This window comes from Halyomorpha halys, unplaced genomic scaffold (assembly GCF_000696795.3).
Source record: "Halyomorpha halys isolate HHAL.00 unplaced genomic scaffold, Hhal_1.1 Scaffold1084.1, whole genome shotgun sequence".
NCBI classification, from domain to species: domain Eukaryota; kingdom Metazoa; phylum Arthropoda; class Insecta; order Hemiptera; family Pentatomidae; genus Halyomorpha; species Halyomorpha halys.
Genome location: NW_027106765.1, coordinates 138570 through 152237, shown reverse-complemented (window position 1 = coordinate 152237; position 13668 = coordinate 138570). Strand labels below are relative to the sequence as shown.

At 28.3% G+C, this 13668-nt stretch overlaps 2 protein-coding genes and 1 long non-coding RNA gene across 3 annotated transcripts in view; all 3 read left to right on the top strand.

The window, feature by feature from the left end:
- Positions 1-6478, top strand: part of LOC106688229 (solute carrier family 25 member 35-like) — a 13096-nt gene extending 6618 nt beyond the window's left edge. Inside the window, exon 5 of the mRNA XM_067045084.1 lies at positions 3506-6478. Within this exon, the coding sequence (XP_066901185.1) occupies positions 3506-3714 (209 nt within the window). The 3' untranslated portion in view covers positions 3715-6478. The remainder of the gene's footprint in view (positions 1-3505) is intronic.
- Positions 517-2433, top strand: LOC136795219 (uncharacterized). Its single transcript, XR_010842789.1, has 3 exons — positions 517-527; positions 657-744; positions 2382-2433. It is a non-coding gene; the product is annotated as an uncharacterized lncRNA (long non-coding RNA).
- A 3221-nt stretch (positions 6479-9699) lies between the features above and the next one.
- LOC106688228 (solute carrier family 25 member 35) overlaps positions 9700-13668 on the top strand; it is a 12482-nt gene continuing 8513 nt past the window's right edge. The window contains exons 1-3 of the mRNA XM_014432593.2: positions 9700-10258; positions 10978-11067; positions 11328-11456. Of these exons, the coding sequence (XP_014288079.1) occupies positions 9884-10258; positions 10978-11067; positions 11328-11456 (594 nt within the window). The 5' untranslated portion in view covers positions 9700-9883. The remainder of the gene's footprint in view (positions 10259-10977; positions 11068-11327; positions 11457-13668) is intronic.

Below are 13668 nucleotides of genomic sequence, written 5' to 3'. Positions count from 1 at the left end.
ATAGTTTATTAATTTTATAAAATATATGATGTAATTATCTTTAATTTCTTTTCTTTTTGATTAATTATGATTCATGATTTGTAAGAGGATTTATTTTTTGTTGCCTTTTTATTTTTTTTTACATTTTATATCTCTAATTTTCATTTAAAACTAGTAAATATGAATTTAGATTAACTATTCTATACTGTTATCTTTAATTAATTTTTGTTTTTATTTTTATTTTATTAAAAGTTAGTTAATTTACTATTTATGATATGATAGATATTTTATGGTGTTTTATTATTTTTAATTTATGTACTTTTTATATTAATCATATTATCCTCTAAGACACTAAAAGCCATTTTCAATGGCTGTTATATTATTCTAAAAGGTCCCTATTTTGTTATATTATAGACTTGTCCTAGAATAAATAAAGAATATTATTATAACTTATCCAGGTCAAAGTCCGTATGCAAGCACAGACCAATGAAGCCATAGCAGTCGGAACTCAACACAAAGTTGCAGGAACTGCTGATGCTTTTTCACAAGTAATAATGAAATTGTTAAATTTCTATCAAGTTAAAAAAATAAAGTTTAATTTAAATGATTAATATTTTTAAATACATTTTCCCATGCTAAAATAGACAATATCAGTATTAACAATTGCTAAATTACAGATATGGAGAAAAGAGGGAATAGTCGGTCTCTGGAGAGGAGCAAATGGTTCTGTACCACGATTGGCAGTTGCTTCAGCAGGTCAATTAGGTACATTTTCATTAGCTAAGGAATATATCGCAACTAATAAAGTAAGCTTAATTGATATAAATTGTACATTACATATATAGTTACTTATATAATTGAGGCACTCGGTTGTAAAACATGGTATCTAATATTTGTTGTGAATAAAAGTATTTGATATCACTGGATTCTTTAGGGCTGATTCCATAGATTTTTAGGCTCTTTGTATTTATAACAATGTTCCTACTATGTTATTGTAAGTGACTCTAGGGTGCTGTTTCATAATAAAATAATGCTATGAGTCTTGTGGTCTTTTTTTTTTTTTTTTTTGTTGTTGTTTTAATCCTCTGCCTGATTACATCTGGCATACGAGGGGGAATCTAGAGGTAACAATCTATTCTAACCAGAGGGAGGGGGCTCAAACTGAATTCGAACCAGCACTATTGCAGTTATGAGGTTTTTGGGTGAGGCTTCAACTCCCTGGGCTACATACAGTTGCAAAGTCTTGTAGTTTGAACTTGGTACAATTTTCTAGACTTATTCAATAATAATGTTTTGTACTTTTTAACTCCTATAATTGTACACTAGTTGTCCCCCATCACGAAAAAAAAAAGTATTAGTGCTTGTACTCTGTAGTTTGTATACTTGTATTTACGAACTAATTCTATTATCTTTCATTATAAATCAAGGCCTTGATTGAAGGTTAAACAATAAAATTAAAAAACAGTTTAACATTACAAAAGTTTTCAATTTTTCATTTACCATGTTTTATGATGACCAAGTGCCTCAATAATGAACTCCATATAAACAATAAGATTCAATTAGTAAAAAATTATTACTGCATAATATAACTTTAATAAATTCATTAATATACTTGATTAATCATAAATGCAATTAAAAAAAATTAAATCTGTAATGCTACAACTCATGAAGGGCAAGGGGTGCAGTATTTTGTAAGGGAGAACTGATACTAGATCAACGGTCGTGGAAGGAGGCGATTTTGTCAGAATCATGCTCGACCGCCACATTTTTACTCAATTAATAATACCCATTTAAGGAGACTGGGTGGATCCCGGAAGTTTTCCCAACCCACAGGGTTGACTCATGGGTACAGTAAAACAGAAAATAATTATCTGCTACAGCTGAATTTGAATCCGAGTCCTTAGAGTTAGTAGCACACTGCCTTACCAATGAGCTACCCTATTCCCTCATTAATGCAATTAATTTCATAAATAAAAATCTCTATGATTTATATTTGTTGTTTAGTTTTTAATTATTCTTTTAATTAAAATTAAAGTTTATAATCAAAAATATATAATAATGATAAAGAATTTAACAATTCATAATTATTGAAGTTCAATGAAGTGTATCTGATACTGATAATGTTCTTTAGTATTTTCTGTATTCGTCCAGAAGAGGGTTTCCAAAAATTTAACTAATTAATATCGATGGATTATGTAGATGGTAATGAATCCAGTAATCGGTTGCCATTTTGAAACAAAATAGTGGAAGGTAGTTTCATGTTCAAGGAGAAAAAGTGAAATGATTAGTTGATCTATTGTTGTAGCATTCAGAATTATATAAATAATTATCAAAATTAGGTTTAAGCTTAATATTAATTAATCCATCTTTCTGATGTAAAATTTTTAATTTTAATTTTACAGTATTATCCTATTGAATATGGACTACTTAATTCATTTCTGGGTAGTATATTTGGAGGCATAGTCATTACTGTTACAATGAATCCATTCGATGTTATTTCAACTCGACTTTACAATCAAGGTAATATTGAAAAAATTAATTTCCTTAAATTTTTCTACTTCAGGTTAGAATTTTTTGGTTTATGTTATGTTAATAGCCAGTTATTTGTGATATAGTACTCATAAATATGTTCGACTACAAACTACAATGACCAGGATTCATTCCAATGGTAACAACTTTAGGATTTTTAGAATTTCTGTTTATTACAGAGTAAATAATTTGGACTGTGTAATGTTTTATGTTTTTATTGTACATGCCTACATTTTACTCCAAGCATATGGACTACCATAAGGATTAAAATTGAAACAGAGATACAACATATGAGTGCAAAATTTTTTTAGAGTAAATGAAAGAAATTGAATTATTAAGGGAAGTAGAATAATTATGATAAATGGAATTTGGTCCGGGTGCTGTCAAATAAAACTCAAATAGCAAATTGGTGTACTATTTTTATTTGAGCCAACGTTTCGTCCCACGTTCCAGAGCTTCGTCAGGGCTGTTTTGATGGAAGTACTGAGTACAGTAGGAATGAGTACTTGAGTACACAGAGTCACTGCTATGTGGGGCAAAACGTTGGCTCAAATAAAAATAATACACCAATTTACTATTTGACTGCACCCAGACCAAATTCCATTTATTGATATACAAGATCAATCAGCAATTTTCCAGAATAACCTGTGCATTATATAACTTCAAATTTTTATTTTATTTCCTTAATTATAATATTTTTACTTACTTATTCAATTACCTATGTATACATTTTATTTTCTAATTCTTTCATCACTTTATTTTTATTAATTTCATTCTGTACAATTATTTATTTTATGTCATTCCGTTTATATTTTATTTTTTGTATTCATTGCTTGTTATCTTGTTCTTTGTTCTTACCCCTGATGAAGGCTAGAAATTCAGGCTGAAACGTTAGCACTATTAAATAAGTTATTTCAACTTATTTGTGTCATATTCTGACCGCACCCCAACTCTCTTCTCCTCATACTAATAAGTTAATGTTAATTTATGATTATAGGAGTCGATGCTCAAGGTAGAGGACTACTTTACTCCAGTTATTTCGACTGTGTCTCGAAAATGTGGAAAACTGAAGGATTCAGAGGCTATTATAAAGGAATCGTTCCGGGATTTTTGAGAGTCGGTCCACATACAATGCTTAGCCTCATATTTTGGGACAGGCTGAAATCTTTTCAAAGAAAATATTTAAGCATGGATTCACAGTATTAAGGATTATATGTAGTAGCTCAAGTTGTGATATCTCAAAACTCAGAACAAATAAAAATTAATAGTTCATTCTCAAAATATCTCAAAAGAATTCTCGAAGTCAGGAAAAATTATTTAAGTATCCTAAAAAAAACGAAAATTGAGACGAGATATCTCTAGAATGATGTATTGATTTTTTAAAATATTACTATTGTATTGTTGCTTCTTTTGAGCTACAAGGTATCACAACTTAAACGATGTTGTTAAATATTAACCAGATTTATTAGTAGTTTATTCTAGTCATTTAATAAGATTACTATTGATTATTTATTCAACCAATTTTAATATCAAACTACAATGTATTTTATAAGTCTACATAATTGTATCAGGGCAGTGATTCCCAACAGTTGGTCTGCAGACCAGTGGTGGGTTGTAAAATCCTTGGGGGTGGGCAGCGAGAGTTCAGCAGAACATATTTTGTGAGGAATTATTTACCTACCCCGATGTTTTAATATTAGCTGAAAGATTTTTAACTGCTAAGTGTATTATAAAAGTGCCTCAGAATCAGAGCTACCAATGTGGGTATTTTTACCAATTTTCACCTTGGAGGGTAATCAGGGATTTGTGTAAAACGGCTTTACATTATATGTAGCAGTGCTAGTACAGTGTCGCACTAGTCCTTCGGATAGTTTTTTTAGTTAATCCTTAGACATATAATTGTATCAGCTATAACTAAAAAGTTATTATTTTTCCTTACATTTTGAATTTCAGAACATAGGCACCTTTTTGGAGCCCAGGACAAATTTATTATTGAGGTCTAGAATGAATATAATTTTTGTATCTTGAGCAGATTTGTTTTTGGGACCTAGGTGATCAGTTTTGGGCTTCAGAACGAATTATTTTGGGGCCCAGACCTGATACAATTTGAAGCTCTTGGACAAATTTGTTTTTTTGGTCTGTGGCAGATTCATTTCAGGGGTCCCAGGGCTGATACAACTTTAAGTTTTTGGGCAAATATATAAGAATAATGTTTTCCCTCCAATCATCATTATAGTTGTAAGATTGATATGTTATCACAGTTCACTGTCAAGGTGCATGCATATCATAGTCAGAGTTGGGTAAAAATTAGCTATAGTTGAAACTAATAGCTAATGTTGCCATGGATACGAAAGAAACAGCTAAAGTTGCCATGGAAACGACCCTTATTAATGAATGAACCATTGATAAATAAATATCGTATCCATGGCAACATTAGCTATTAGTTTCATACTTGCCCAACTCTGATGATAGTTAAACATGGCAGTTAATGCAACTGTTAGTTCATTAACATTACTTGTACTATTAACGATCACACTAGGACCAGTGCAACATTACTGTCATAGCAGTAAATGCTGTCATGACTTTAACTATCAAACAATTTTGCAACCATAAGAGAAACAGTATGATAGTTCACTGTCAAGGCGTAAACATATGATAGTTAACGTGACAGTTGCTTCCCTGGTATTACTTGTACTATTAACTATCACCCCAGAGTTAGTGCAGCATTACTGTTACTATCAAATAGTTACACCATGGTAGTGGCTAACACTTTTGCTGCAATAACGGAAACTTTACAATAGTTCACTGTCAAAGCGTATGCATGAGATAGTGTGAAAGTTGAGTCACTGGCATTACTTGTTTGAGCAACTATCATACCAGAGCTAGTGTGACAGTACAATCATGACTGTACAATTATCGTTACAGTTATAATGATTCTCCAAGAGTAGGCAAAGTGGCGGGTATTTTCAAGGTGCTGAACTGATCAAGAGAATCAGCAGCACTGCTCAGAATGTACTTTTAAGCAACCTAATTTTCAAATATTATCCAAGTGGACTCACTTCTTACAAAGTCAGAAGTAGGGGTTGGGCAGTGCATGGAACGATTTCTAGATTAGAGGTCAGGAAACTTCTGTGAGTTGGGAACTACTGCTTTAGGAAATTATGCTAAGGTTTTTTAAAGATTTTTTTACCAACAAAATTATTTTATCTAATGGTATTCTGAAATTAAATCATTCTTCTTTCAACTTCAACAATGTTTTTTGTTCCCTTTGTACAAGGTTACGAGCTGATTTGTTCAATAATCTTCAAGTTCAAGATCTACTACTTGAAATCTTATGCATGATTGATGTAATTATTTTTTGTTTTCTTTTAAAAATCTTATTTTACATTTATGTTAGTTATCATACCACAACCCTTAAATATAATATTTTATGTATAAATATTACAAGCATAACATTAAAAATATTCAAAGATTACCAAATAAATCAACTTATATATAATTTTGTATAAATGAAATAATTCCCATATTTATTTCAGTCCTTATTTAGTAAATTAAATTATTATGCACTTTCCAAAAATCATTCCAAAATTTGTTCAATTTTTTTTTTTTATTTATTCCTATTTAGCATTAAATTATTCATAATGCCGTTCCTTTAATTTATTTCTTCTTATGGGCTTGGTTAAAACCAGTTATAATTATTTGTAATGACGTGTCAATCATTAATGGTGGATATACATAAGAAAAAGATGGTTGATGCAATTAGTGAAAAACGCAAATAAGTAAAAAGCTATTTTATTAATTTTTCAAACAAAAAATTGTTATCTTATTTTTTGTCCTCACCCTTGATGAAGGCCTGAAATTCTGGCTGAAACATTGGTACTAATAAAGTAAATTTTCACTTATTTGTGTTCTTCATTGAATGCATCTCCAACCATCTTCTCAATAAATTATTTGATTTATTTAACTGAATTAAATTTTTATTATGACTTTAAAATTTGATTTTTTATTTACCTTCACATTAAAATTATACTTTGTCTTATAAAATTGACAACTTCTCTTTCATTGCTTAAAAACTAATTGTGTTCAACCAAAATATTTATCTCTGAAGGTTGTAAAAGAAATATATATGCACATATTTTTACTTTGTTCTAGTCATTTAATAGGATTAATATATAAATAAACTCCTATAGGACCAGAACCATTCCTAGGCATCTCTAAAAGGCATAAGAGAAAAGTAGTTCTTGATTGAACATGAAAGAAAGCCGGTAAAGAGTGGAGGGACTGTATAGGGCTGAGACGGGCCAAGATTTTAATAACTAAACCCTCTACTTCTAAAACTAAGTGGCTGCAAGGCCTAAACAGAAATGGGCTCCGATTATTAATAGGATTCCTGACAGGTCACTGCAGACTTAAAAGACATCTTAAAATATGTGGAGTAGTTCATGTTGAAACCTGCTGCTTATGCGGACAGGCTCCAGAGACTGCCTTACATTACATAGCAGATTGTGGTAGGTATGTGTCACTGAGATACAGGCTTTTAGGCTCTGATAGAATTAAAGGAAATGAGCCTCTATAGATTGGGAGTCCCTTTTGGATTTCATTAGAAAGACAGAAAGGTTCGATATAGAGGAATAAGATATATTAAAGAGCCATTTCATTGGGTTGTCTTGGGGTTGGCAAAAAGGACCAATAGGCCCACTTCCCGGACTTGTTTCCCCCACCATTACCAGTACCAGTATATAAATAAATAATTGATTATTTATTTAATCAACTTTAATGTCATATTATAAATTATTTTTATAACCAACATGGGAATGAACCAACTGCAAACCACTTCCAATCGTTATGTAATATTTCATAGTAAATTCTATGTACATAAAAATAAATAACTTTAAGACATCAATAAGTTACTATTTCATTAAAAGAAAATCACTATATGTATATCATAATATGTCGTAAAAAGAAATTATGAAGCTGTTTTTAGTTTATTATCCCAAAGTTTTTAATTAAATATCTTTTGTAATAGATTATCTCTTTCTCTGAATACTTTGTGGTCCTACATTTTTAAAACTTGTAATTCACTGGTTTTTAGTTGTATAAATTATTTCCTATTTCGTATAGATAGGGAATATGAAGCGCTTTTTCATAATTAATAAATGGAATATGGTCCAGGTGCGGTTAAAAAAAACTCAAATAGTGACAACTATTTTAATGAATCAACGTTTTGATCCATGTTGCAGGCCTTCATCAGGTCTAAAAAAGATACAAATACTCAACATAAGTAAAAAAAAAAAAAAGTAAATGGAAAATTACAAGGGTATAAAATGAAAAGTGAAAGTAAATAAGAAAAATAAAAGGTATATAAACAATAAATGAAAACGGAAATACTAACAGATAAAAAGAAGAAATATAAAAGAAAGTACTAACTAAGAGATGAAAAGGGGAATAAGAATAAAATTAAGCGCTTTTTCATCTATAGGTTATTTTAAATCAGAACTGGAAAAGTTCAGTTATGATGAAATTGTTAGAAAATATTTGGATATACTAGTAGTTTGTATACTCTAGTAATATCAAGAACTTTGAGGATTACAATAAATGATCTAATCCATGTCACCAATTTATTTATTGTAATTAAATAAATACACATTAAGATTAACGACAATAACATATATATAATTTAATTCTCTTCACAATGAACACAACAATTTTACTTTTTACCTCACACACCACAGTCCAATAATATTAACAGCTGATATAATAATAATAATCGTATATATGTATATATAGTTGACCTTAAAAATTGATATATAAGAAGATGGTCAGGGTTGCAGTCAAAAGAGAAACAAAAATAGTTTACAACTATTTATTTTCCGACGTTTCGCCCCACTTGGCAGGGCTTCATCAGGGCTAAAAAGATAAAAAGAATAAAAAATACAAAGATAAGATACAATGATAAGAATAAAAATACAAAGATAAGATACAATGATAAGAATAAAAATACAAAGATAAGATACAATGATAAGAATAAAAACAAGTAACAATGGCAAGAGTAAAATTTCTTTATAAAAATACGTAAAATATTTTCTATATTTATTAATTTCTAACTAAAGAAATTTTTATAGATTGTAGTTTTAGTTAGTTATATTTTAAACAGTATTGTTTTATTATCTTTACAAGGAGGGATACCTCCTATCCACCTAACGACGGAACAACCCCCAATTTTATAAATGTTCATTTAATTGTACTACTTGATACTCAAATTGCATAAATGTATTCTCTAGTTCAGATTGTATTATTTTTTTCAATATAAGAAATGCGTTCTTCATCAGTAAAACTCAATGTTTTATGACCTATTTTTATTTTTATTATGATCTGTAAAAACTTTTTATTATAATAGACAGATATATTTAAAGTTCACCTAGTACTTTTATTTTTATTTTTTTGTTAGTTATATTTTAGTTTATTTATTTATTTATCTTTTGTACACTAATATTTTATTTTTCATATTTTGTAATCTCTTCTTTGTTTTTAATATTCTTCCTTCCTTTCTACTCCAACTTTTCATAATTATGTTTGTTAATACTAAATTAGGTAATCATATTCCCACAGTCAAAGATTTTATTTAATTGACAATAGGCCCTTATGAAGTCTCCTTAAAATTTTCGATGCTTGTCATAAAAAACAGACTTACAAATTAGTTACAAAATAAAATTTCTTGAGACTTGAACTCTTTCCCTTTATGGTGCTGGCCTCTTCTGGTATAAACTAGAACTATTACTTTCGATTATTTGTGCTGCTATCTTTTAGCAAACAGTTAAACTGTTAATTCAATATTTCTAATAATTATTATTTTAATTTCCCAACTACAATACCTAGATTGAATCAATAATGAAATGATTAATTTAAAAAAAAAACTTACTTTAGTTATAGTATGGTTAGCTTAATTAGAAAAAAATTTCAAAAACTTTTTTTGTCCAGCAATAACCATCTTCCTACAATTAAGAAAACAATTAATTGATTAGAAAATGTTTAAAACAATGAATAAATTATAATTATTATCCGGCTTGTAACTCACTCTCCACTTTTTTTCTTTTTTTATGTTATGTTATAAATGAAATATTTTAATGCAAGGTCATTTTTGGTTAAGCCTAGACCTTGGTTGTAACCAGCTGTATACCTTTTAATCAGTTCTTATCAGCATTTGTCTGGGTTAGTGAGAGTTCCCATGTCAAGATTTAAATGTGGGATTATCCCTCATGAATCCTTTTTCTCAAAGATTTTCTTCCTGTAATTATTAATTACAGTCAGAGTCAAGATTACTCTGTTTTAGATATTTATTAAATTACAAATAAGTAAGTCTGTAACTTAAATAAAAATGGAATTCGGTATTGGAGCTCTCTCAGCCATTGGTGCTTGTTTTTTCACAAATCCTTTAGAAGTTGTTAAAACACGTTTCCAGCTGCAAGGAGAGCTTCGAAAAAGAGGTCAGTATACTGTCCATTACAAAAATTTCTTACACGCTGGTTATATAATTGCAAAGACAGAAGGGATTTTGGCTCTTCAGAAAGGTTTAGTCCCAGCACTTTACCACCAGGTGCTATTGAACGGTGTCAGGCTCGGTGGATACCAAATCGCTGAAGAAAAGAATCTGTACAAGAAAAAGAATGGTGAAGTATCACTTTTGAACACTATCGCGATAGGTGGTGTCATGGGTGTAGCTGGAGCTTATGCTGGAAGCCCTTTACAGTTGGTATGTTATATTCGTAACTTAAAAATAAATAAAGACAAGTTTAGCTTATGGTAATGGTTTGTGCAGTTACTAAGTCAATAACTTAACAAGTTATGTACTACTAATGTGATAATATAATAAGAATTCTCAATCTGTTTTTAAAGCTAATTCCTTGTAAATTTTATATTCTCTTTTTAGTATTATAATTTGGTGAAAATTCAGTGAAGATTTATGATAATGTGAGTGATTGTTTTCAAGATTGGTTTAGTGTCAATTATTTTTTTTTAATATACCAAGATATTTAAAGGTTTATATTTAAAAATGTAAGTCATTTCAGTTAATACTATAGGAACTAATAATTGAAGAGTATTAGTATCATATTCACTTTTGGAAGATTATTATTAACATGTCATTTTGAGAGCATCAAATGTTTAATTTTGATAAGTTAAATATTCATTGAAAATGTTAAACAGTATTGTCTATTCGACAGTAATAATTAAAAAATACAATAATTATCTGGTGTAATTGGTTACTTTTCTATTTATATAATTATTTTTAGTCATAATTTCATTGAATATATAAATATGTCTGAAAAAGTATTAACTTTCTTAAATTATTGACACTCTATAGGAAAAAAAAGTTCTTCAAATTAAATTGATTATATTAGAGATAATTTGAATTTTAAAACTAGTGTGTATAATTCCTTTATCATACTTAATTCGAATTTAATATGTTTTTAGATGAAAATACGTCTGCAAGCACAATCGGCGGAGAGCATTGCAGTAGGTACCCAACATAGTGTTTCTGGCACCTTTGATGCTTTAAAGCAGGTAGTTGATCATTTTCATATTACAAACAAATTAAATAAGAATATTGGCTACAATTTTTAGAAGTATTTTTTATGTGCTGTAAGCAATCATCAGTAAGAGTTTAGTTGATATATTTATAATAAAAACTTTGTATTTGATTTTATCGCTATTTTAATTTGTATACCCAAGTATAATAAATTCTCTGAATATTGAATAATAAAAGAAATAAATAGAATATATACTATAGTCTAGAAGATTTTTTTATGTTTTTTGTGATAAAGATTTGCAAATCAGAGGGTTTCTTTGGTATGTGGAAAGGAGTTGTGGGTTCTGTTCCTCGATTATCGGTCGGATCTGCTAGCCAGCTCGGAACCTTTTATTTAGCCAAAGAATTTCTCGCAACCAATTCAGTGAGTATATTTTTCTAATAAATAATTATATATATTTTTCTTTTATACAGCTGTTTCTTTTACATTTTATTCTGTTGAAATTGGATAGCTTCAGATATATTGTGTTTACATATTTTCTTATTTATTTCGTTACAAAGCTTACGTAATATACTTTAGCTGTTATTATTATTTATTCACAATAATATTGGGCTCTTCAATCACTGAGATTATTTTTGTCCTGTATAAATGATTTATAAAAAAATAGTCTATAGATTTAAATTTTGTTGAATATATAATTTTTTTATTGGAACAAAAACAATTTTTCTGCTGCGTTTTAACTTTTTATTAATTTTTCTTCTAAATTGGTTCCCATTCCAACTTCCTCTCATTCATCATCATAGGCATTTTATCATAACATAATCATTCTTTAGTTGTTAATCATCACTTATTATAAATCTTAAATATTGGACAAAACTCATTTTTTAAATTTTCAATGACAATATTTATATATATTTTCATTCCTTTTGATTTTTTATTGTCAGTGTGTACTTCAGCAATTTTTTTAATACTTCTTTACTAATTATGTATTTGATGGTTTTTTTTTTATTAGTACAATACCAGGAGTATGATAACTTAACATCATCATTATTTTCTTTCAAAAACAAATTTTCAAAAGATTTTTTCAATAATTTTAAAAAGCCATTGATGCCAAAACCTGTAGTCAGAGATGGGCAAAAATTAGCTATGGCTGTAACTATTAGCTAACGTTGCTATGGAAACGACCCTTATTCATTAATAAACTATTGATAAATAAATATCGTATCCATGGTAATATTAGCCTTTAGTTTTAACTATAGCAAATTTTTGCCCAACAGTGTCAGATACCGTGTTTTATGATTAAGTACTTTATATTATATTTTCACATTCATCATTTCATTTAAATTTTTCCATTATAGTATTCATGTTATAATTTCTAAATTCAATCCATTCCCTAATATTTTTATTGTTATGTTCTACAACCAAGACATGTTTTGTTTTACTTCAAAAACAACTTTATTTGTTTAAATTAGGTATCTCAATTTTATCTATAAGGTTATTTGAATGGGCCATCTATCAGCATTTGTAAATATGTTGAATACATATTTTTATCAATTATTCTACACATTTTTATAAAAGTAACATACTACTATTACATTCTTAAATATAATCCTAAGTTCTGTAATTCATTTGCAAAAAAAAAAAAAAAAAAAATTATTTCAAATTCAAAGCAGGATATCATATCCCATTTCCAACCATCTTTAAAATTGATTTTCTGTAAATTTATACGAGTTTCCTGAAATCAAAAAACATTCAATGATTTGATTTTCTTAATTAAAAATACTTTTATTTAGTGATTTTATTATTTAAAAAATTCTCTCCTAGTAGAAACTTGTGTTGAATTATCAGGTGTTTAAAAAAATCCTTAGTCATAAAGTAATCATTTGGTTTATATGGTATTATAAGTTCAGCTGTTGTTTTTCATGAGTACAGCATTAGATGTAATCCGTTTGTTATCTAAATCGATTAAACCATTAATATTGTAACTTCTCATTGATTTTATCTTTTAGGTACATCATAATCCTGTTGTAAAATTTAATCTTTGAATATTTAAAATTATGTTACTAAATTAGTTATGACAAAAATATCCATATAGTCTTGCACTTTTTCATTATCTTGTAACTCCTACGTTTCAGCCATTTCGGCTATTCTCAAGTATCGACCAACTTATTTATGATATCACAGCTATCACACCTTGCAAATTTTTATCATTAGTCAATAACTACTATCATTATTATATATTTTTTTATTTTTATTTATTTATTTATTTTTTGTTATCTGTTTTATTATTTGTTTAATGTTTATATTTTTTTTTCTATTTTTATTATTATTAATTTTTTTTTCATACATATCATTGAAGATTAAATGTATATATGAATAAAATATTGGTGTTGATGACCATTGGGTTTTATGCCTTAATTTCTGAAATAACCAATCAATCACAAAAAGGCTATTGTAATTCTTAAAAAATATTTAATTTATTAATATTGCCAAATTTTCTCCCATTCATGCATCATCAGGACGTCAGTGTGCATCTGAAAAATGTACATTATATTGTACAGTAATTCCCTGATGATCCCTGAATGGGTAGAAATTTGGCAATATTATTAAATTATTTTGTTGAGATTACAATTCC